The sequence below is a fragment of the Lagopus muta genome, chromosome 4 (assembly GCF_023343835.1).
Source record: "Lagopus muta isolate bLagMut1 chromosome 4, bLagMut1 primary, whole genome shotgun sequence".
Taxonomy (NCBI): Eukaryota; Metazoa; Chordata; class Aves; order Galliformes; family Phasianidae; genus Lagopus; species Lagopus muta.
Genome location: NC_064436.1, coordinates 63,624,241 through 63,649,505, shown reverse-complemented (window position 1 = coordinate 63,649,505; position 25,265 = coordinate 63,624,241). Strand labels below are relative to the sequence as shown.

Sequence of the window (25,265 nt, the reverse complement as noted above, 5' to 3'; positions counted from 1 at the left end):
GCAGCCCTTATATACCAGAACCTTTTAAGCATGTCATTTTATTTCTTTCCTGCTTTTTCTATTTATTCTTTTATTTCTAAATGGCTTTGTTTTATTTTTAACTGTGATTTGGTTGGTTTTTTTCCTTCTATTTTTTCTGATATTTTCCTGTAAATAATAATTGGTTCCTTTGTGGCAACACTTCCATGCTGGCGGTGGTGTGTAGTGCTTTCTTGGAGGTGGCAAGAAAAAAGGGAGTGATTTGTTTGAATGGGTTATTGTTGAGTGAATGCAAATATCTGCAGCCACTGGAGCAAATAGGAGCAGGGATTAGACGCAGGAAGCTAGCTGAGTGGCACAGGCCATCTGTCCCGGTCCTGAGAAAAGAGGAATCTCGTTCGCAATGTATGTTAATTAGTTAGCTGATTGGCTCAGCTGTCACCCTCGCAGAGTGAAAGTGCAAGGACACAATTAAATGCATGTCTATCCATGTTTATCAAAGCACGTGCTTTAAGGCTGCATTGGTTTTTAGGTATAATTTTGTCTTCTCAGGGACTGCAAAGATTCTTTGCTATTGTGCCCACAAATGAAGGAGTAAAAAAAAAAGGAAGAAAGAAAAAAAAAAAAAAAGAAGAAAGAAAATACCTTAATTAAGACATGAGCTGGATTGTTTGCTGAAGCATCTCTGCCTGCATTCTTTAATGCACTTGAAATGACCCATTTGCATCAATAGGCACTAGCTAAATTTATTTCCATTCAAATGTATTCCCTTGATGTTTCTACAGAAAGTGGTAGGTTTGGAAATACATGTATGGCAAGTTTGAGCTCATAAGGTTCCCCCCATTCAAACACAATGTCAATATCCTACACTTAAAAGAGACCCGTTATTCAAAGTAAAACACGCCCTGGTTTGGTGTGGGTTTTGTTTTTGTTTTCATTACATTGACATCTCCAAGGCAGCATCCCCACTAACTTTCCTTGGGAATAAGTTGTCTGCTCACAAGCCCCAGGGAATTATTTCCCATAGTGTCATTTCATTTTTTTTTTAGTTATTTGTTTACTGTCCTTGTCAGTGCACAATGGGCCATGTCTCCCCCTCCACCAGGGCCCTGCCTGCAGGGTTTTGGGATGCTGTTGCAACCACCAGCCTCTGCATGGTACTTCGCCTGCTGTAGGGTCTCCTGCAGAGAGGGAAGGCAAGGAGAGACGGCAAGTCAGGGACTAGGGACCTTCCTTTGTAGAGGATGCTGGCATTGACCTTCAGACAGAGGTTTGAAAGAGCAGTCAAAGAGCTGGAGGAACAGCTAGGAGCTGCTCTTCTGAGCTGATTTGCAGCAATGGAAGATTTTTCCTTACTTGCCCTCAGGAGAGGAACCTGTCCCCCAGCCTATATGGCTCAGGCAAGTCCCAGGGAGAGAAGCTGCATAACAAGGCTGTGCTCACAGCCATGGCTTCTCAGGGCATTCTTGGCAAGGAACATGAGAGAAGACATAAACATCTGTCCCATCCTTCCCATTCTCTGGTTGAATTTGGCCACCACTCCCCAGGCTCTATAACCAGCCAAGTGGTCACCCCCCCTTGGAGATGACCCCCTTGCTGTGCTGTGCCCATTGCCTGCATGTGCTTGCCTGCAGGGACTGCTCAGAAGGCAACAAGCTGATTCACAAGGGAAAAGAAAATGCCAGGAAATTCCTTTATTGCAAAATCAAGAGCAAATGTATTTAAAGGCTCACTTGTCAGAAGAAGGGGAGATGTTCATAACCAAGAATTGCAGCTCCTAGTTGTAAGTCTTGTAAAAGGAATATCTGTACATCAGCAGTTCATCTTGCCTGGGAAAACGCATGCTGCTAGGAGCTTGAAGCAAGGCTATAGGGTATCTGCATGGTGATGAGGCTGTTCCAGCTAATGGCCAATTTAGAATCCCAGGATGTTTGAATATGTGTGAAGAAATTGCTAAAACATAGAATCATAGAATCACAGAATCATCGAATTATTCAGGTTGGAAAAGACCTTAAAGATCATTGAGACCAACTGTGACCTAACCATACTACCCTAACAAACGGCTCTCTCTGCTAAATTATGTCCCTGAGCACCACATACAAATGGTTTTTAAACACGTCCATGGATGGTGACTCAACCATGTCCCTGGGGAGCCTATTCCAGTGCTTAACAGCCCTTTCTGTAAAGAAGTGTTCTGGGAGTTACACTTTGATAAGCTGTGAGTTTCCTCCCTCCCTTCCTCCCTTCCTCCCTTCCTCCCTTCCTCCCTTCCTCCCTTCCTCCCTCCCTCCCTCCCTCCCTCCCTCCCTCCCTCCCTCCCTCCCTCCCTCCCTCCCTCCCTCCCTTCCTTCCTTCCTTCCTTCCTTCCTTCCTTCCTTCCTTCCTTCCTTCCTTCCTTCCTTCCTTCCTTCCTTCCTTCCTTCCTTCCTTCCTTCCTTCCTTCCTTCCTTCCTTCCTTCCTTCCTTCCTTCCTTCCTTCCTTCCTCCCTTCCTTCCTCCCTTCCTTCCTCCCTTCCTTCCTCCCTCCCTCCCTCCCTCCCTTCCTTCCTTCCTTCCTTCCTTCCTTCCTTCCTTCCTTCCTTCCTTCCTTCCTTCCTTCCTTCCTTCCTTCCTTCCTTCCTTCCTTCCTTCCTTCCTTCCTTCCTCCCTTCCTCCCTTCCTCCCTTCCTCCCTTCCTCCCTTCCTCCCTTCCTCCCTTCCTCCCTTCCTCCCTTCCTCCCTTCCTCCCTTCCTCCCTTCCTCCCTTCCTCCCTTCCTCCCTTCCTCCCTTCCTCCCTTCCTCCCTTCCTCCCTTCCCTTCCTTCCCTTCCTTCCCTTCCTTCCCTTCCTTCCCTTCCTTCCCTTCCTTCCCTTCCTTCCCTTCCTTCCCTTCCTTCCCTCCTCCCTTCCTCCCTTCCTCCCTTCCTCCCTTCCTTTTTCTCAACATAGAGTAGAAGATGTTCAACCATATTTTAGATGCTGGATCCCACCTGGAGTGACACCTAGACCATGTCACCAACATGATCTTCAGTGGGTGAGAAAGGCTGTCTTGGAAGGATGCTCAAATCCTGGCAAAATAGATTAGACACACACACTCCCTTGAATATATTCAGCCTTTTCTGCATGATTCATGCCTCCTGGCCAACTGTGATATTCACAAATACCTTTCATAAGTATCACACCCTTCTAGATTAGATATGTATCCTTTTCTTTTTTTAAAACAAAGCATTAAATCAGCTATATTTATGAAGGATCAGCAGATGGCCAGCAAGCTGTGAAAAAAATAATAATGATATCTGTTAGACGTGCAAATTTGAAAGAAGAGTTCAAGCAAAGCTCCACAACACCTGATGTAATAAGTTTCTGGATGTCTGTTTTCTCTCTGTGAAACTACCCAGGGCCTCCAGCACACAGAGGGTGCAGGGAGTCATATGGGTGACATCATAGCAGCATCTAGGCACTCCTGGGGTGTCCTTGCAGTCCCCTAAGTGCCTTACTGGTGATCAGGGGGAACTGAAGAGGGGAACAAAAAAACTTGGGTTTGAGTTCAGTGTGACAGGGTAGACAAACCCCTGGGAGCCACAGTGTGAAAATAAAGCAGCAGACTGGTGAGGCTCAAGAGGGCAGACACAACCTGGGACCACAAGCCAGCAATGAGGAAGACATGGAGGAGTGAATAGATGGGCTCAGATCATAGTCCCAAAGATGTCCAACCAATGCAGGATTGGGATTATTCCTTTTTCCTTAACCATTTTACACAGTGTATCCTGACAAAGGGATTCACATCATGACGCTGCAGAATTGGTTCTCCTGTCCATGCTGGCTTATAACCAATTTCAGTTCTTAAAACCTAGTGAGCACTTCCACCACAGCAGACATAGGGTGTGACTAAACAGGTTCAGAAATGCATCAAAGGAACGACAAAAGCCCTAATTAAGACAGGTAACAGTGTGCATTCACATCATCCAGGCAGAACAGCCCCTGGGGCTTCCTTCTCACTAACACAGCAGATGCAAAAACACAACTTGTCCTCTCTCCAGAAGGCTTTAGGATGTATTTGCCAAAATGTTTTAAAAATACACTTTTCCTTCTAATATAAACCAGCTTGCTGCATCAGGTTGCTTTGGAGTCAGAGTTTTTATAGGCAGAGTCCAAGACCCAGTAAGGGATTTAACTGATCCCAATACAGGATTTAACTGATGGCAGAAGACCACATAACAGACAGCTTAGCTTTGGGGCATGGTCCCAGCACCCACTGCATGACACCTCCTCACCTGCATCTCTCTGAGGGGGAGGACAAAGTGCATCTCCATAACTAGTCAGCCCTTTCTGATCATTACTCTTAATTGCTCTATAACTCAATTCCAGATTTCTAGAAAATTATCCTGATTTTCTGCTGCCTTTCATAGACATTTATATCAGCACAAATTGAGTGCTAAGTGTGTGTAAATCAATACCAACCCCTGAGCTGAGATTTCTGGAATGGCAGCTTTACCATACATTTTCTGTAGCTCTGAAGGATACAGCTCTTCCCTCCCTAACACTACCTGCAGGACTCGTAGCACAGGGAGCAGCCCATTTCCCAGGCTGTCCCCAGCAGTGAAACTCATGCCCACATGATTTTCCTTGCAAAGCCTCGCCACCTCAATTTTTAATACTGTTTCCAACTCTTGTTGGTAACTCAGCATCTCCTTCATCTTCCAGGGCGATTGGCAGCGCTCCGCGTTTCACTTAAGAGCCCTCTTGTAACAGCCAGGGTTTTCCTCTGAAAAAATAAATAAAGCTCTGCTCCTCACTCCTGGGAAAAGAACTAAGTCTTCCCAGAACCCAGTGAGAATCAAAGCTATCTGGAAGAGCTTACTTCTTAAAAAGGACCAGTGAGGTTATTTTGGAAGATAACCTCCAAAGGTATTGCGAGTCTGTTAATATCCAAAGCTATCATAATATTTGACCCTCAGAAAATAGGAACATCTGATCCCTGAGTAAACGGGCTGCGGTAATACTGAATGGAGAAAGGGAAAGAGAACACTTGCTGTCTTTTGACAGAGGGAAGTGGAGCTGCAGCAGCTCTCTTGTCAGCTGAGCACATGGGCACAGCAGAGATCAAAAGCTGAGCTGCAAGTACTTCCAAAGAGGGGCCTTTCATCTGCAGCAGCTCTGCAAGCGTTAAGTGATGAAAGTCCTGGAGTTTCACTGGGAGTGATGAAAAGCTTTCCTTAGGACCTTGCTTGCAAGCAAGGCTTTTTGGAGAACGGATTGAAATTTGGGGTTTGTTTTCTTCCCCCCCCCCCCCCCCCCCCCATCTCTAGGACTTGTTATGCATGTTGGGACAAATGTGGAGGTAAGCCAGATGTAGGTGGAGGAGGCCTCTTACTCCCCTCTGCAGTGATGTGATATGGACCTGCATATGAGATTGCAGCCCATCCCCTTCAAATGGGCACACTGCACCTCAATAACTGTATTCAGTTTGAGACCCTTCACTACAAGAAGGATATTGAGCCCAAGTGTATAGAGAAGATCAATGAAAGTGATGAAACGAGTTCTGAGGAGCTACGGAAGGAACTGGGGTAGTGTAGTCTGGAGAAGAGAAGGCTGAGGGGGAACCTCATCACTCTCTACCTGAAAAGAGAATCATAGAATCATTAAGGTTGGAAAGACAACTGAGATCATCCCTGGATATTTTTAAAAGATGTGGATGTGTCTCAAAAGGACATGGGTTAGTGCTGGGACTTGATAGGTCAGGCTGATGGTTGGACTTGCTGACCTTGAAGGTCTTTTCCAACCTAGAAGATTCAATGATTCTAAATGTGCAGGTAGGTGATCTTATTGCTCCCAAGAAAAACATCTTGCATTTAAACTTCTCTCTATCACAGGGATGTGTGGAGGTCTCCATGGGGGCAGACAGAGAAGGAAACAACTAGACCATGGCTGCTGCAGAAAGAAACAGGCATGCAACTATTCTGTGAATTCTTGCAAATGATGGTTCTGTTCTCAGAAATCAGGATCTCTCTACGTATGCCTCACAAATAGGAAAAAAGAAGGCAGAGAAGGGGGATACATTCATGGGATAATTTATTCACGATGAATAACTCAACCAGCAGAAGTGACTACTCCAAAGACCGGGTCAAAAGTTGAGTGCTTGAATAAATGAATTGCCCTTTCACAAATATAAAAAGCAGAAATCTCAATATTTATCATTTGCAGACACACAAATATTCCAGAACAACATTTTCTAGTGAAGTGGGGAGGGGTGTTAATAATAAATTCTATTGATAACAGGAGTTATAAAAACAAATAATAACTGACTGGAACATGTTTATATATGAAAAGTGACTTTTCAAACAAACTGTCAACAGTGGGCTGCATTATAAGACTATTAGGAAATAGGAACTCTGTAAATAACTTGCCGACCTAGGCAATTACTGAACCTACTGCCAGTAAATAAGCATTACCTTGGAGCATGAAGCAAGCTGTCGCAAGTTTGGAGACATATGGCGCAAGCGCAAGCAAAGAGGTTGGAGATCCCCAGCTGAGACCAGATGCACAGGCAACCAAAGTGATAAACAGGAACCCTCAGAGGGCCGGAGGGTGGTCCTGGTGTTTTGGTTACAGCCCTAGAGCTCTGATCTTTCCTTGGTTGAGTGCGGGCAGGGTTTTGTAGTCCCCATTGTCCAAAGACATGGAGCGACCAACCTCCAGCCCGGACATTGTGGCCACCACATTCCCCTCCTTTTCACCAGGATCAACCATATCCAGGCTGCTGCTGCCTGGGCAAACACAAATCAAATGATAAACTGTAATGTGTTTTCCCCATCTACTGACCCTCTGCAGTTAGCTGCCCATGAAGGCTTGCTGTGCTTTCTTTCAAATACATTGTTTGTGGTTCCTCCAGGATTTGGCCATAACCACTGTCCTTGGATGTTGTCATAACCTGAGTAGATGTTGAGGCCCCACTGCATACTCCAAGATGATCTGTCTTTTTGTTAGATTACCAGCACCCCTGCTATGCCATTCTAGCAAACCTCTTCATTTCTTCTAATTATAAGTGCAAATTAATACAGAGGTCATTTCACCCAAGTTACTACCTGTGATGCTTGCTCGTCGCTGATGAACATCAGGCTGATGAACATCCTGAGCACTTATCTGCTACCTTGTGGCCAGCAGTGCATCAGCTTCAGTTAAACAAAGGGGAATGGTGTTCAATGCAGTTTGGATTGATCAAAATGAAGGTGCAGGTCCAGTGGACTTAGTCTGATCCTGAAGTTATGCCTTAAAATTGCATGAAGGCACCAGATGGGGGGTGAAATGGTATTCCCAAAGTTGGGAATGAGGCTGACAAGAGACAGAGGCATAAATATCTTAACTATAACATAACTATATCATATAATAACTTAACTATATCATAAATACCTTGGGTTGCAGCTTAGGTGCCCCCCTGCACTTGCAATGAGGGTGGAGACTTAAACCTTCCCAAATTCTGCCTTCCTAATACTTCCCCAAAGAGAAGCCACCTCCTCCAGTCACCCTTGAAAACCAGCTTGGTTTTATTGAACTACAAAGAACTGTGAAACACCACCCAGATGGTTTGACAATGCAGCCAGGGTTTATGGCCTCGAGCAGGACAGAGAAGCAACTCAGCTGGGACAGGAGCCTGGGAAGGCTGCTGGGTTGAGCTGAGCTGAGCTGTGCTCTTCTGCCAAGGACCACGGGCTGTAATTTGGTAGCCAAGGTAGGCTACCTTTACCCCACTGCTTTTGCAATCTCAGCACAGTCTGTCTAACTGCAGACCTAGATTAGAAGAAATCGGCTTGAATATATATATATATTTTTAGTGTATTTATCAATTTAAATACATATACATATGTTTTTTTCCAACTTGGCCTCAGGAATAACAAACATACTAGTATGAGAGATGGCAGCCTTAATTTGTGGCTGCATTTCTACAGCTTTATCTCAATAAGGAGTCTGGATACAGGGGAAGCAAATAGTATTCCTACCTTATAAAAGAGGTACAGGGGGAAAAATGTGCTCCAGTAATTATAGAAATGGTCTGGAGTCAGAAGGACTCCGCTATGAGCAATTAAAAGGAAAATTAACTATAAGAAAAGTTTTCTTTTGGTTTTATAGCTAAACCCACAAATAGAAGAAATACTGTACACTCGAAACTCGAACAAACAAGCATGCCTGATTTTAATGAGCAAAATGAAGGGCTTGTTTTATGGGAAGTGTAACATAATAGTCCCATGGTAAGGGAGCCTATTTCTCCTCTGCTCTGCACTGCATGAACTTATTCCAAGCAGTGTGAAGAGAGTATAAGATGCTACTGAAACTGAATTTCTTCCTTGCATCATCCTCTGGTCATGTTCTTCAGCCCTTGAATCTTCCCTGAAGGATCTACAGGTACTTGGGGTCTTCCCACACACACTGGGTTTCCAGCTGCATGAGGGTAATTCAGCACCAGCCACACGCGTCAGCAGCTGCATCCCCCACATCTCTCCCCATATGCACTGCTCATTTACTGAGCTCTCACCAGTCAAGAATACAAACGATGTTTACAACCCCTCCACCCTTTGCCCCAGAGACTAATCTGTTCTTGCTTGCTCAGACTTACTGAAATGAAAAGGCAACTTGGTGTTTATAAATGCAAAACAAAATGCATAACTCATTTGCCAGGGAAAAGGTCTTAGGTCTATATAGTAAAAGTTATTTCTAATTGATACTTTCCACCCCATCAGTTTCAAAGAACTAATTTGTTGGCGACTTTGTTGCATCATACAAAGAAAAAAGACTTCTTTAAAATTCTTATTCTCATTTTTCACTTCATTCTTCTTGTGGGTAAGATCAGAGCAGAGACAAGAGCAATATAGAGCAGAAGAGAGCAAGGTCTGAGCAGCAGCTGGCCATGAGTGAAAGCAAAAAAATCTTCAAAGCTGGCTTTTGTCTCTCATAGCGTGTATGATACAAGACAGTGACCTTAGTCAGATCCACACTTCTCCTTCATTTTCTGTATCTTCCCTCTCCTCCATCTCCTTTTCAATTTCCCCCTCCTTCTCCTTCCTTCTTTTCTGTCATTTTTTAGGTATTGCCAGGAGAAGCTGTCATGTTTAGAAACATGTATCCTGAAATTGTGCCCCTCAGCTTGCTATGATGCTCTTGAGCATCATGGACAAGCTCTTCCACCTCTTGTTGGAAACATGCATTTGGCTGCATAACAAAGTGGCACATCAACACATCCAGCATCAGCTCCAATTAGCTTACATCACAAGGTGTGAGGGCCAGAAGACTTGCGGAAATGGGTTCATAATCATAATTCTTGTACCTTATTCATCCTATATCCATCACCAGCAAGTATCTTGTGATTTATAATTTTTACCAAACCACAAATCCCTCCTACCTGTGCCTGGACTCATTGGTGCTGCTGCTGAAGCACATGCTGCACTACATTGTAAACCATGAAGCACCATCTGCAGAGCAGCAGCTGGCTCTGCCAGAGTGATCCCAGCTTCTGCAAGATCCAACAAAACTCTGTGTAAATACATCACACCAATAAACTTTCTGGAGTTGCTTCTCCTCCATGAGATGAACCAGTCATACAATCACAGAATCATTAAGCTTGGAAAAGACCACTAAAATAATCTAGTCCAACCATCAACTCATCCCCACCATGCCCCCTAATCCATGTCCCTCAGTGCAGCACCTACATCAATGATCTCATTGGCTGTGTCCCCCTTCCTATATGCCTTGGAAGTTCCTAACTTTGAGCTAGTGAGCAAGATCCTACACCCAGGAAATATGCTGCAGGCTTGGATTGCTGAGTGACGGGATCATAAAGCAACACCAAATTGACACAGCAAGTATGCCAGAAATCAAAGAGTTTAGAAGATAAAATTTGGATTGCAAATTCAGGGTCATCTGAGCTAACAATTTCAGCCAGAGGGAAAAAAAAAAAGAAAAGTAAAAAAAGGGAGAGAAAAAAGTAGGAGGGGAATTCTGAAAAGAAAAATTGAAACATATTGTTTCAACATCTTCTAAACAAAATGGATTGTTTTCTTTCTCAAATACAAAAGTGTTTCATTTCAACATCTTCACATTCATATCTCAACACAGCTTTTTGTTGTTGTTTTTTGTTTTTAAAAAGAATATAAATTAAAAGAAAAGAAAACAAGCTTGAATGAAAAGGTTAATAAACCCAATAAAATATTTTGGGTTTGGATTGAAGAAACTATTTGAGGGTTGGCCCTACAATAATCTTTTCCTTTTTTTTTTTTTTTCAGTTTCCCAAGAAAACTCAAATGGTTTGCTTTGGTTTGACCCAGAGAAATTTATTTATCGTTTTTGGAACCCAAAATCAATTGTTTATGTAGAAGAACACATCAGCTCCCTGACAACTTTTTCTTGGGGGAATTAGGAAGACCAAGAGGGTTAAAGAAGATAGCACTGAGTTGGTTGTGAAGGGGGTTGAAATGGGGTCTGGATTTTCTGATCACAGTCGAGGTGGTTTGGTGATGCCATAGCCACAGTGCCCTCAGGACTTAAACCAGATGTGGGGAGACATGGGATATTTTATTAGACCCAAATAAAAGATCTAATAGATAATTAATCTGCACACACAAAACTTACTCTGCTTGGAGGATGAAGCATGGTCACTGCTGAAGCACAGCTCTGACCCAGAGGGCATCATAGCATCCTCACCAATTTTTTGACATCTTGGAACAAAAAACTGCAAGACCAGGTTCCCTGGTTTGCTCTCTTCTTGGGAAAACAAAGAACAAACTCCATTCCTGACAAGCCCATTGAGGATGTCAAGCATCCCACCCCAAGTATGGTGATGACATGGAAGCCCCAGAAATGGGACCCGGCCCTAGGTTGCACTCCTTGCTGTGCTATGCCAGGGACTCTTGCATACATGCTATTCATTTTGATTGCATAATGCTGAGCTGTAAGATCTCGTCAGCTGCTATTCATTACATGGGCACAGCCCTTCTTGAATAGAAACCATAGCAGAAAATAGATCTTGGGACGCAAAAACTGACATCTTGAATTCATAAACTGAGCGACAGCATTCTTGTTTAGAGTCTGAGGGTGGCCTGTTCTGAACTTGCCTACCAGATGAATCTAACCTCAGAGTCAGGATGACTCCAGTAAGTATCATTACCCTCAAGCAAAGAAAAGAACATGACTCAAGTTGACATGTTTGAGTCACTACAAAGCGCCCAAACGGGGGACACTGAGTCTGATTCCTGCCATCCAGCCAGACCCATTGCCTCAATCTCCTCAGTCCCACAACAGCAGCAACAAATGGTCTGGGCTGCAGGCAGGCTGCTTTGCTCACACATGCAGATTTTCTGACAGGGAAGTTTTGGAAGACTCCAGCTGCTAGGAAGAGGTGGACAAATAAACCAAGAAACTGTTCATTTCCACCTACAATCAAACCAGCTCCATGCCTACTCCAAGCAACCACCTTGAAGTGATTCCATGGCCAACGGCCCTCTCTGCTAACACAAGGCTAAAGGAAGGCAAGTTCTGAAGCAGCCTTCATGTGAATAGCAAGCCTAGAGACACAAGACCTTGCAAAGTTGTAGTATCTATCAGCAAAGATGTGACAACTCCAGCCTCGTCACTGAAGTTGCCTCTTCTTTGCTGCTATAGAAATCAGATAAAGGAGATAAATCATTCCTCCCCAGGTGGCTAGAAGCTCAGCTGCAGTTTTCAGAGTATAGTTGTCATGAAGGAAGAAAGGCTGAAGGAATCAATACCCATTACCTCCTGCACCCAGAGCTGTGCAAAAGAGAGGGCCAAGCTAGCTGATTTTCATCAGGCAATGGAAGAGCTGGAGGAAAGACTCAATGACCTCCCGAGGTCTTCTACAACTTGATTTTTTACAATTTTATGAACATGTTTCATTAAGCCACAGGCTTAATGAGGCTTGGAGACATTGGGATATTATGCCAGATTTCCTGTAAGAGATATTTAACCTCTCCCTGCCTTTACAAAACCAGGATAATGCATATTGATAGTCCCATTCATGTTACCTAGGTACCTGGACAACTGTACTGGAGACATATGGCAATGCAAGTCCCTTTCTCACGTACTTGGTAAGAGGGAAGAAGACAAATATACAACATAAAAACACATCCTGTGCAGCAGCCTGGATTAAACATTGTCACTGGGGTCTGTCTATTTATTCTTTATCGACTCTCTCTACTAGCTCCATCTTTCCTCACATATTTTAAATCTGTGTCTAATCCAAGTACCGAAACTATTTATTTTCTTAATACTTTTATTCCTCCGAACACTGTTTTTATGGTGGGTAGTCACTGCTGCAAGCATAGTGCTGAAATGAGGCACTTATTGGCTGCAGCTCCAGGGATTTTAACTGGATATCTGCCTTTGTTTAAACTAAGTAAATCAGGATGTTTCCTAAACACCATACGGACAGAAGTTTAGACTTCTACTGAAATCAACTTTTTGACCTCAAGCCAGCAATGTTTCAGTCGAGGATATTCCCTACATATATCCAGGGAGCCTGAATATTCCCATCGCAGCTCTTTGGAGCTCTAGGGCTCCCCTGCTGGAGACACCAGTCTTGCTCCTCTTGGAAGGGATGCCTACCCCTACCAACGTTAAAGAGGCTGCTTGAAGACGAACTTGTAGTCACTCAAGATTGACTGAGATACATCCCACCTTTCAGTCTTTTATCAAATGTTTTGGTATAAGACTAGTTTACATACTCATCCATATCCTCAGGTGAAAAAAGATCCTGCAGCTGTGATGGGGTACAGCTTCAGACCTGTTATAAACATATCTTTGATACGGAATTTGATAGAGCTACATGCTGGTGGATATTGTCTTCACTTTTTACTTGGTGAGGAGTTTCTCATTGCTCAAAGCTGGGCATAGTACTAAGTTAAAAGACTTACTTACAAGTCCTTTCTTGCACTGGTATCCTTCTGGAAGCCCAGAAGTCAGGTAACATCTATAAGGAAGAACAAATGTCAGAGACTAGACTATGACTAGAGAGTCCCAACAACTTTCCAAAGGATCTGTGCATCTTGAGACATGCAGCCTGATTTCCTTCAGAGTAGACAACTGCAGTGGGCCAGCCATAGTCCACAGGCACTCAAGTAAACTGGCTGGGGAGTTTCAGCTCACCCAAAGGAAACGGAGACTGCTTCAAATATCAATGAATAATTCCTATCAGAAATTGGCCAAATTATTGGAAATGCTGACAGAACTAAATGCAAAATAAGCTACAGTTGTGCCCAGCACTGAGATGCTCTGAGCCAGCAGGAGTTTTAGTGTCCTTCAGCCAGAGGACACTGACAGAGAAAATAGAAACTGCTGATGAAATTAATCATTAATTGCCATAATTAAGCAACCAAGAAAAAGCTTTGTCATCAAAGGTCCACCTTTGTCTAGTTAAGGAAAGCTAACGTTTGTAACACAAGGCTTGGGAGAAGAACAGTCTCCCAAGGCCAGATTTAAACCTGGTTTCTTAACCCTATTCCCATTTGAGTTTTGAGGTGCTCAACTCAGTTGTTTCAGCGCTTCACTCTCAAACTATTACTTGAGTTTTAGACTTTCAACCATTCCTTAACGTTGCCTGGTCTATGTATGGCACAAGGTGCTTCTCCTTATGGATGATGTTAGTAAAATATGACCAGCAGTGCTTACTTCAGTGTGCCTATGGAAGTCACTTGGCTTTGAAGATCTTCTTAAACATGGTTTATTTATCTCAGCTAATATCACTGTGGTGATTCAACCTGGAACATGTCAGCATGTTCCTCCATGCCAGCAAAATGAATGAGCATCATTAATACTTTAAAGGTGCAGAGTTAATGTTAAGTTGGGCAAATGCTTTCACACAGGCACTGACATCACAAAATGATGTTTTCCTTCATCTTTCCTCCTTGGCATTGCCCAGAAAAAGAAAAAAAAAGAATACATAGATACAACCCAGGCTTGTTGTGACTTCCCAGTAGTTTCCTATATTGCTTAGGTTTTACTAGCAGTGCAGTTTTCTAGATGAAAGCAGTACTGACATATAAACAGAGCTCAAAATGTTGTCCAGATCAGCAAAAAAGGAGGCTAAGGAATTAGCTATAAAAAAGTAAACTTAATGAGAATCCAGGTAATGCCTAACTCAATGTAATGTTAGAAAGCAAAGGAATCACAGTGAGACAACTTACATATCTTGGCAGCTCAGTGTAGCTCAGTAGGAATGTCTGGAAGGAAATCACATCCACAGTCAGCACAGCAGTGTTAACCAAGACATAAGCCTCAAAAATCCACAGCCGTAAGCCCCATCATTCTGGCTCTGTTTTATGTGTTATCCCCATGTTAACAAATGGATAGAAAACCAGAAAAACCCTTCACAGGTTCAGCCAGCTAACTCAATTTGGATGCAGATCCCTTGGGAAGAATTCTGTACCTGATTAACTGAATTTATTGAAGAAAGTGCAGAACTTGATCAAAGCCACTTCTGTAGAGGAGATAGCTAGCAGACACACCTTTACACATGCTAAGCACTGCATCAACAGCAGCCTAACCCAGCAGCATTGTGCAGTAACTGCCCACATCCTTACTATGTTCTCTGGGTGGGTTCTGTCACTATTTTCCCTACATCTGCTGCTAGGATGCCTGGTTTGAACCTATGGCAGAAGTGTCTGCTCTGTGCTACGGCCACATCTGTAATGGCAGAGTGGACCCAAAGAATTCAACAGAGCTGAGTCTCCAGCATCCCCCAGAAAGGGAAAAACATGCAGCCAATGTGTGCTAACACTGAAAGCAATGCAGTGGTCATCATGCCACCAGACAACTGGAAGAAAACCCAGATGGAGGCTGCTCTAAGCCACTCAGCAAAACAAGCTGGAAGGGAACATTTGCGGCGCTTGAGTAACTCAGAGGACATGCAAAGAGCAGATCAAGCTAGACAGGGGTGACCAAGAAGTGGCCATAAGTGGCTCTGATGGTGAGGGAAGCATTCAAATTCAGATTTTTCAAAGTTTTTTAAGTGGGCAAGCAGAAGAACTGAAGACAAAAAGAAATAATTCACTTTTTGGCTTGTTTCCACTACTGTCCTTCAGTGTTTTCTGAGCTAAAAGCGACTGAAGCTCAGCTGGATAAACACAAATGAAATCCAAAATCAGCCTGCTTTATGAAAATGTCTCCACTAGCCTCTTGTTAGCAACTATTCTGATGCTCAAGCCTATGCTGGATTTTTAAACCTGACAAACCTGGGGATAGGGAGCAAAGGTTTTCCCTAGCTCAGCACTGCCCTGCGTGATGGCCCTTGAGCAAACACGCTTTCAAGGGCAAATGCCCTATCTTTTTCTTTCACTTCTTTAATCTTATCAGTACTGCCTAAACGTGGTCTAACAGGCCATCCAGGGGACAGCAATTGCCTTAGGTGTGGACATGCAACTGGAGAGCACCAGCCAAGTATGCAGATGGTTGTTATCTGCAACAGCCTTGCTGTACAACAGGCTGAGCCAGGACTCTCCGGCCATCTCCTGAGGAAGAGTGTGCCCCAAGAGCACCGCATTTGTCTTCAGCCTTTCGAATTTGGCCTCTGCAGAGGCTGCCTTTGATCAGAGCATCACTGAAGCCTCACCAGATGAAACTCCACCAGCCAGACCCTCAGATGTGGCAGATTAGTGCAGATCCCCTGGGTCAGTGGAGTTATGTCGTAACCCCCTGTGGAGAATCCAACCCTGTTCTTCATCCAGCCTGAGCACTAGCGATAAATGCAGCCCATTTGAAATGCCTTTGTCCATTTCACTGTAAGAATGCTGGTTGTGAAATGGGAATTTGTGACGATAACAAAATCCTGAGACAGGCAGAGAAAAATAACTACAAACACACCAGGCCAAACTGCCTCCTCACTCATAAAACCCACAGCGGTACCCCAAGGAGGCAGAGAGAGCATGTGAATCTCACTGTTTTAGAAGGAAGATACATGGGCAAAGGGCATCTGGTTCTGCAGAGGCCAACTGCTCTGCTAGACTGTAGCACTGATACAGCGTTGCATTGGTGGGTGAAAATGATCCCTTGTAAAAAAATATGCCTCTGTTCCTCAATTCTCTCTGTTTTCTTGCACCTTCTCTCATTTCTGAGAAACTTGCCCCAGGCTCATTTCCTCTGTCTGCAATGTCTTTCACCTGAAATTAAAAATGGGATTGATGCTGGCAATTCCTTGAATTCAGCGTGAATATGAAGAGGTGAGAAGTGAAAACTAGCTTCCCATCAATTCTAGCTCAAATAGCATGTACCTTTCTTGTACTTTCTGCCTGATTGAAAGGGCTACGCTAAAGACTTTGGTGAAGAGTCAGCTTCAGAGGTACATTCTTCAGGCTCTGCCCTTTAAGGTTTTGGCATCCTTGAGAATCCAAAATAGTTACATAGACCAAGGGGAGACGCATAGAAAATTACAAGAACAGGTGATCTGGTCAAGGCAAGACCTCACTGTTTTAGAAACCTCATTCTTCTGCAGATCTCAACATGGAGATCCTACACCTCCTGCCCCAGGTCCTCTCTCATAACAGAACTTGTGCTCCCCATAGCTATGAGGCAGGTGGTGCTTTCTTGCATTTTTTCACCCAAACAACGTGTTATATCCTCTGACTTTTATTTCCAAACAGATCTTTTAAAGTTTTTGAACACCATCAAGCAAAAAGGTAAACACTCTTGGTTGCAAACTGTGCGGCATCAATATTATACATGAAAACCTCTCTGCCTGCAAAGTATGTGGCATGAGATGATGCATGATTCTCCTGAATTCAGCATGATCGGAAAGGATAGACAGAGAATTAGGATGGGGCGAGAATCCAATGGCAAGCTATTATTTGTTTCCTTTTAGACTACCATTGGTCTGAGGTCATGGCCCTACACTGTGGCTTCCATCTGGATAAGCCATTGATAACATAGACAAACTGCTTTGTGTAATTCAGGTATTTCATAGAATTATAGAATCACTGAATCATAGAATCATCATTATGATCCACAACGCCTTACTTAAAATTGTGTTTACATTATACTAATATTATTTTTTTCCAATCATTCCATGAAGTCTTTCACTGATACAATTGAAACAGATGTTAACTTCATGTTCAGCCCCAGCAGGACCAGTATTTACAAGGTTTCTGAAATCTGCCCAAGTGTATTTTCATAAGGAAAACATATTTTTCAAAGCTGTGGTGAGGTAGGGGCACATATGATATATTTCACACATTATAAGACACCGAGAAAATTAGAATTTAAAGTTGGAATATAACTTCATTTCCTAACACAACACTCATGTATTCTCTTCTCCTTTATCCAAACACAATATTCCTCCTGCAAAATGACCCACAACCAGCCATTGGTCTGACTTTGGACTTCTCAATAATGCATATAATTTCCTCAACAGTCAACATTTATTTTCAACTGGCTGAGTCAGGCTACAGCTAATTTATTGGCTGAAATAAAAATTTAAAGTTGGGTATTTTGAAAGATAACGTATAACCCTGGATGAAATCCACAGTGCCATGATTTGTTTGTAGATAATAATAATACTTTTGACCAACAATTGTCATCATCTGTTGTGCTTATCCCAAACATTACAGTGTTTTGTCATATATTTCTGCACAGCCAAAACCCGTATTTTAATTTTAGAGCTGTCTCACAGCATACCATGAAAGAAATGTATGAGAAAAAAAATAGCATACTTTAGTCATCTAGCATCTCCATCGACCTTATCTTTCTTATCTTTAAAGAAAACTATAATTGGATAATCTTTACTTAATGTAAACTTTTGAAAGCTGGAAGCCATTTCAAGATCGCTCAGATTAACTGTGGCTACCTGTGAGAACATGCTTCGACATTTCTATGAATTCAGGGAGGATAAAACCAAGTATCTCCAGTATTTATGAAACTATTTTGGCAAAGAAGTGGCTGGAAATTTGTCACAAAGCCTTCAAGAAAAAATGATAATTTCTTTGTAGTGTCCTTGCCTTTCTTATTACCCTGTGAGCTGCTTGATTTGCTGGGAGCAAATACTTGTTCTCTTTTTCTGTTGGTTTGCAGATAGAGTGCTGCCTGGCTCCTAGGTTAACCCCAGCACAGAGAGGAAGACATTTTCAAATTTTGGACTGTTTGATTTGGATATGCTTTTTACTCTGCAGATATCTCTTGTAGCCCGGCTGCACAGCAGCCTAGAGAAATCAGGCTGGCAGTGGATGATCCATCCCCCTTGTGCTGTGTAGTGAGATTACAAATATTTTCATATTTCTATGGTTTGAGGCAACAACAGCCACAGAGAAAATATGCCCTTTTCAACCAACTTCTTACTTGTGTTCTGAATTGTAAGAGGAGCTAATATATTCCTGGCAATATGCAACCCTTTTGTCTTAACCATGGCATATTACTAATACTATGCTTGAGTTTTGGAAAACAACATGAATTTGCTATCTCAGTCGGGTGACTTGTGTGAGCACAATAGATGCTGCAGCTGCCCCTCATTGCTTTCTGAAGTGCTCACCTCCGTATTCTTCCTCTATCCCACACTGAAATCAAGGTTTGTGCTCCAGAGCTGGGCTGGAGACGTTTGTATAATCTGCACTGTTTGCATGCTGCCTCCCATGAGCTTACCAAGAGCAATTAAGAAGCAATTAAGCAGCCATTTCTGTGTAAACTACATTAAGTCTTTCAACAATTACTCCTATTCTCCTGATTCACTTGAACTCTTCTCCACTCCTTGCATCAGGTTTGGCAACAAATGATTAAGTGGAGCAACTTGATTTGTTCATTAATGTTCCCAGCTGATGTCACAGTTATTGTCCACATAGGGATATCACTAAATCAATTGAAAATACCTAAATAATATTTATGTTACTATAATACTGCCTTGGAGCAAATTTCTGTCCCCCTCACCACCAGGCCCAGATTCCAGACACTACAGAGGCTGAAGTAGACAGTCTGTATAAATACAAGGCCAAAAAAAAATAAAAAAATATAAAAAAAATCATATTTAGTTACAGAAGAATAAATATATAGCAGATTTCAATCATTTTCATTGTAGTCTGTGGGTCTCTGGGGGTACCCTGACTACTTCTGAATGGTCTACAAAAACTTTACAAGAAAAATGAACCTATTGTCAGTAGGCTTCAATTTAAGTATACAAGGGGCTGAACCTTTGCTGGAAAAAATGTCGATGTCTGCAAATGAAAAAGATGGAAAACCACTGACTGAAAACCACTGGTTATTCTGGTTGCATTTTTTTGGTTTTATTTTTAAGGAAGACTAGGATTTTGCTGCAGAAATGCCTTCAGAAGTACCCATTTGCTTCTTGGTACTACTGAAAGCATACTTGGGTATGATTTGCAAAGAAATCATTTTTCAGATTTAAAGATGTTGCATCAATGTGAAATTGTGGTGGGCACTGATGTTGACTTCAAGCATGCTTGGAGAAATGAAGCTTTCAGTGATAACAGCTCAGAATCAGAGGTGAAATCTGTGCCTGTCATTCCCAGCTCTTTTCTTTTCTCATGGCCAGATCCTTGGTTGTTGAGCATCCAGGATCTCTCCATTATCAGTACAGAGAGACAGCCACCATGAGAACCAGTTCAGTTCAAAAAATCACATATTGAAAGCATCTGACTCTCTTCATTGGCCATAGGGATAGCCCAATTCCATCAGGTTCCTAACTCATGCTTTGCTAACTTCACTTTTTCAACTTATGCACAGAAGGGTGGCAAACTGTTGCAGTATCAGGAGATACTCAAAGAGGGTGTGAAACTTCCAGAGTTATGCAGTTAATAATAAATCTGGGAGTAAACTGTGGGTCTTCTCCATAAAAACAAAATCCACCTTTGACCATCTGGTCAATTGTTGACAAAGTTCTCAAGCAGTACCTGCCATCTCATGTTTCCAAATGCTCATCAATGATTCATCTGATCTATTGACTTAAACCAGAATCAGTGAGAAAAGCATGGCAAAGACTCACAGGGCTGATCTCAGAGATACATTTGTTCACACAGAATCACAGAATCACAGAATCACAGAATCACCCGGGTTGGAAGGGACCCCAAGGATCATGTAGTTCCAACCCCCCTGCCTAGCAGGGCCACCAAACATACACATTCAGATCAGGTTGCCCAGGACCCCGTCCAACCTGGCCTTAAACATGTCCAAGGACGGGGCATCCACAACCTCCCTGGGCAGCCCGTTCCAGGGCCTAACCACTCTCCTAGTAAAGAACTTCCCCCTAACATCCAACCTAAATCTTCCCTCCTTCAACTTAAAACCATTTCCCCTAGTCCTGCTGTTGTCAGCCCTTTTGAAGAGTTTACTCCCCTCCTGGGTGTAGGTTCCCTTCAGGTATTGATAGGCTGCAATGAGGTCACCCCGCAGCCTTCTCTTCTCCAGGCTGAACAAGCCCAACTCCCTCAGCCTGTCCTCATAGGGGAGGTGCTCCAGCCCCCTGATCATCTTAGTCGCCCTCCTTTGGACCCTTTCCAAAATCTCAATGTCTTTCTTGTACTGAGGCTGTACTGTTGTACTGTTCTTGTACTGTTCCCCAGCACTTTTCTGGTCACTTTTGAATGATTCAGTGTTTATCTTCAGAACAGAGAGAGGTGATCTGTGTCAGCAATGCATGCAAAAAAAAAAAAAAAAAAAAAGGGGGCAAAATCCAACAGATGAAGGAAACAACAACCACCATGCTCAATTCCCTATGATCGTAGAATCACAGAGTCATAGGATGGCTTGGGTTGGAATGGACCTTAAAGGTTACCAATATCCAACTCCTTCTGCCATGGGTCGGGTTGCCAACCACCCGGTTGGGCTGCCCAGGGCTTCAACCAACCTGGCCTTGAACACTTTGAGGAATGGGGCTAAGGATGGAGGGATAATCTAGAAAAGAACTTCTCAGGAGGAGCTTCCAGCATTGAGCTCACCTCTCTTCTAACATGCCTGCAGGGTAATTTGTGGGGACAAAATCAGTCCTTCATTAAGAGCAGCCACCTCCCCACCTCCAGCAGCGCCACCCTCAGCGGTGTGAGGCTGCTCACACACAGTAAACCCTGATATAGCTTGAGCAATCAATTACCTTCCTAAGAAACCTGCTGCTAGAGCATCGCAGTGTTCCTGGAATGTTTGGAAATACTTGTCAAAACACGACTCTGGTTTCATTGTTAGTTCTATTAACATTCAAACATTTCCCTTGTTGATTAAAGGCACTGACTCCACACAACATCTTAAAGTCAATACCTATCTACCTCCGATCCAATTTCTTACGTAACTGCCACTTTACACACCACAAATGTTTTTCTCTTAATGATGAATGAAATTATTTCTGCCACAAATACTACATGGAGGCCTTTCAGGGATGGTGGAGGCCAAACCCCCCCAGCCACAGGTTGCATTCTTTGCTGTGTTTGATCTGGGCATCACTACGCTCCGGGAGGGGATCACATTTCTGCAGTTAGCGCGGGGTCCCTGAGCTCAATATCACTTTGCTAGAATGAAGATGAACATGGTCTTACAACCAAAAGCCACCAACCAGGAGTTGGCTTTCAAGAATGCTGCTCACTCTCCTGGGTTTGATAGTGATCGTTTGTGATGGGATGATATTCAGCCATCCCCAAGAGCAGCTGCAGGAGTTATCTTTGCTTGTAAACTATCCTGATGCCCCTCGGTTGTTTTTCCACTGCAAATGTGCTGGATGCACACATTGGAGCTCGAACATGTACACATGTATGAAGTTGTTCAACTCTTTAGGACAACTTATGTGTTGAGTGCAGCAAAAGCTAGAGATAGAACAAGAGATAATGGCTTTAAGCTGCACCAAGGGAGGTTCAGGTTGGATATTTGGAAAAATTTCTTCTCACAAAGAGCGATAATGCACTGGCACAGGCTGCCCAGGGAAGTGATGAAGTCACCATCCCTGGAGGTGCTCAAGAACTATGGAGATGTGGCACAGAAGGACATGGGTTAGTGGGCATGGGGGAGAGGGGCTGATGGTTGGACTAGATTATTTTAGAGGTCTTTTCTAACTTTAATGGTTCTATGATTATATATGCCTGACCCAGAGTGTGCACTCTTTGGAACAATAAAGCCACAGCAGGGACTGCAAGGAGACGGCTGTACAAGTGGGCCTGTCAGTGTAGCAGGGCTGGAAGCAGGCAGTGTGTGAGCTCTGCCTTGTGGAGCACACAGGCAGTATTAAGGCAGTGCAAAGAATGACCAATTTTTCCCCACGTTGCAGTCTTTGCCTGCAGTGAGATAACGTGCCATTCCTGTCTCCTTCCCTCCAGGCTCCTGAGCATTTCTATCATTTCCTCCAATGACTGGGAAAACTCAGTGATCAGCATCTCAGAGGAAGGGATGCTCGTTGGGGACTGGCCCTGCTGAGTCAGCAGTATTTGGGGATCAGCTGGAAATCTGTGCTTCTCACACCCTCCTCAGGCTCTCTCCAGGCTTTTTCCTCACTGCTCCTCCAACTGTTTGCTCTCCAGGCTGCCAAATTACTGTACCTCTGCTAGCACCTCTCCATACACAATTCTTGCAGCAGAGACGTGCATCTCTCCAGCTTGCTCTTCTTATTTCACTCCAAATTTCTCATCCCGATTGGATTCAGACTCACATGACCACAGCTCTCTGTAATTCTGATCTATCTTTCTTGGTACATTAAATTTTACATTACAGTCTAACCCTCCCCACTTGTTTGCTCCAGCTCACATTGATTTGGGCACTGCTTTCTGCATGCCGTCCCCACTCACATCAGCACACACAGTGTCACCAAAGAGGACTCATTAGGACCAAGGCCTTTGGGACACCTCACAGCCCATCCTGTCCCTCTGTTCTGGATGGAGACGAAGAAGGAATGACTCCAAGCACTCATAAGGCTCCCAAAATCCCCTTCCCAGGACAATGATGGCAACAGGCTCAGACACTGAGCACATCACTAATATATGGCTCATGGCATTAAGTCCTAAAAAATGACAAAGAATTCCTAGAATCTGCACTTCATATCAGTTCTACACATGTTGCTTGAGAGTTACTCAGAAGAAATCTTAAAAATGCCCCTGCTACAAAGGAAGTGCAAACCTGAAGTCCTTCATGCAGGAGTACCCCGATGCCCCTTTGATTTCCTGTGAATCCTGCGATCAGAACTCAGCCTCATTTTTCCAAAAAGCCACCTCAGTGATGGTGTCATAACCATGCTGTATTTTGCAGACTGCTTTTCCCTCCATTGTTTTCCTTTAAACCCACTGGTGTCAGCGGTGAGGGTCTGTCTGACGTGGAGCATTTCCTCCCTGCTCTCACACAATGCGGTGGTATTGAGATGTCAGACCCCCACGCCTGATGAAGGAGTCAGGACAGAACCTGGGAGCTCTGAGCCATCCCCAGCTCCATGCACATCGTTGGGACCCAAACAGCCTGGAGCTTAGCTGTTACACTCAGTCTTTGGTGCATTTGGGCCCCCGATGCCAAGTGTTCCCAGCTCTGATACTTGCATCTATTTTTGGTGAGCATGCTGCTGCATCAGGGGATTACAGCAGCGCTGTGATTTCTCCTAGAGCAGTGCTGTGATTTCTCTCTGCGTGGAGGCAATGAGCGGTGTGCATTGCTCAGATGGGGTGGTTGTGGTGGTGCGGGAGATGCCCACAAAACCACCCCCGGTGAGAGCTGTTCACACACCGGTGACACTCGATCAGATTTTGCCACAGCGCAGAGCCCCGAGTGAGCTGTGATTCCTCCTGTCGGTAACAAACTCCAGGTCCCCGGTGAGTGAAGGAGTGCCGGCAGCTTCACTTTGGGGTACAGTGAGCGAGCTCGCTTTCACCACGCTGCTCCCTCCCGGGTCGCCCCGACCAACAGATCCCTTTCCAGCTCTGCCCTCCCGCCTCCCTTCAGAAAGCACACCCTGCAGTTACAGGGTCACAAAACAAAACCAACGTGCGGACGTGTGTCCCGGCACAGAACCGCCGCGGCACCCGCGGCCAACCCAGGACTGTTCGCTTCGCTTCACCCCCAGACAAAAAGCGTGCGTGCTCCATCCCCACTCCCACCTCCCCCCTCGGGCCCCCGCTGGGGCCGGGCGCGGAGAGGAGCGGGCGGCGGGCGCGGCCCCCCGCGGCGGCAGCGGGGCGGGGCGGCGGGGCGGGCGGCTCGGCCCGGCGGGCGGGGACAGCGCGGCCGCCCCGCTCCGCTCCGGAGCCGCCGCGGGCAGACGCAGGAGCGCCGCGGCGGCGGGAGGGAGGCGGCGGCTCCTCCATGCGCGGTGCGCGGGCGGCCGCGGAGCTTGCGCAGGTAGGGAGGGCCCCGCCGCGCTCAGAGCCTCCCCGGGCGCTTCTTGGATCTCCTACTTTTTAATCGCTTTTTTTTTTTTTTTTTTTCCATTTTATTACTATTTTTTCTCTTACTACTGTTTTTCTTCTGTTACTGTTTTTTCTATTACTAGTTTTCTTGTATTACTTTTTAAGTGCTATTTCCCCCTTTTGTCACTTATTTTCTCTCTTTATCACTTATTTTCCCCATTGATCACTTATTTTCCTCTTTTATCGCTTATTTTCTCGTTTTTAATCACAATTTTCCCTTCATATCCTCATTTCTCCCTTCTACCCCCATTACCCTCTTTTATCCCCTTCTATTCCCATTCTCCCCTTTTCTCACTTGTTTTCCCCTTTTCTCACTTGTTTTCCCTTTTTTCTAATCCCCATTATCCTCTTTAACCTCCATTTCCCTTTTTCATCTCTGTTTCCCCTTTTATCCCCATCTTACCCCCATTCCCTTTTCTATCCCCATTTCACCTTTCCCCCTCCCTCATCCTACCACTCCAACCCCGGGAGGACCCTGCGGAGCTCCTCCCGCATTCAGCTCCTCTCTCCCTCTCCCGGCAGCGCAGCAGCGGAGCGGAGCGCTGAGCGGCGGCAGCATGCGGCCGGGGGATGTCTGAGGCGGGCGGCGGTGCGGCGGCGGCGGCCTCGCTGCCCCGGAGCCGCGCCGGAGGGATGCGGGCTGCCTGGGGCTCCGTCTGGTGCCTGTGCCTAGCGGCGGCCGTCGGAGCGCTGCCGGCGGCGCGGCGGCGCGGAGCGGAGCGAAGCGGCGGGCAGGCGGCAGGTAAGGAGGGCAGCGTACGCGGGGCGGATGGGAACGGCCGGAGCGGGAGTTATGAATGAAAGCGGCGGGATCGTGCGTGGTGGTGGTGGTGCTCTGTGGGGAAAATGGATTTTGAACAGTTGTTGAAAAGGCTCTCGCGGCGCTGAGTGCCCTTCGGGGATTTGTGCCTCCGGTTCTTCGCGGTGCTTGGGGCGGCGGGGGCTTCT

General features: G+C 44.8%; 1 protein-coding gene across 4 annotated transcripts in view; it reads left to right on the top strand.

The window, feature by feature from the left end:
• Positions 1-24,353: 24,353 nt before the first annotated feature.
• FGFR3 (fibroblast growth factor receptor 3) overlaps positions 24,354-25,265 on the top strand; it is a 49,787-nt gene continuing 48,875 nt past the window's right edge. Inside the window, exon 1 of one of the 4 annotated variants that reach the window (XM_048942831.1) lies at positions 24,354-25,059. In XM_048942831.1, the coding sequence (XP_048798788.1) occupies positions 24,888-25,059 (172 nt within the window). In that variant the 5' untranslated portion in view covers positions 24,354-24,887. The remainder of the gene's footprint in view (positions 25,060-25,265) is intronic. The other 3 variants (XM_048942832.1, XM_048942833.1, XM_048942834.1) reach the window with 3 other exon arrangements.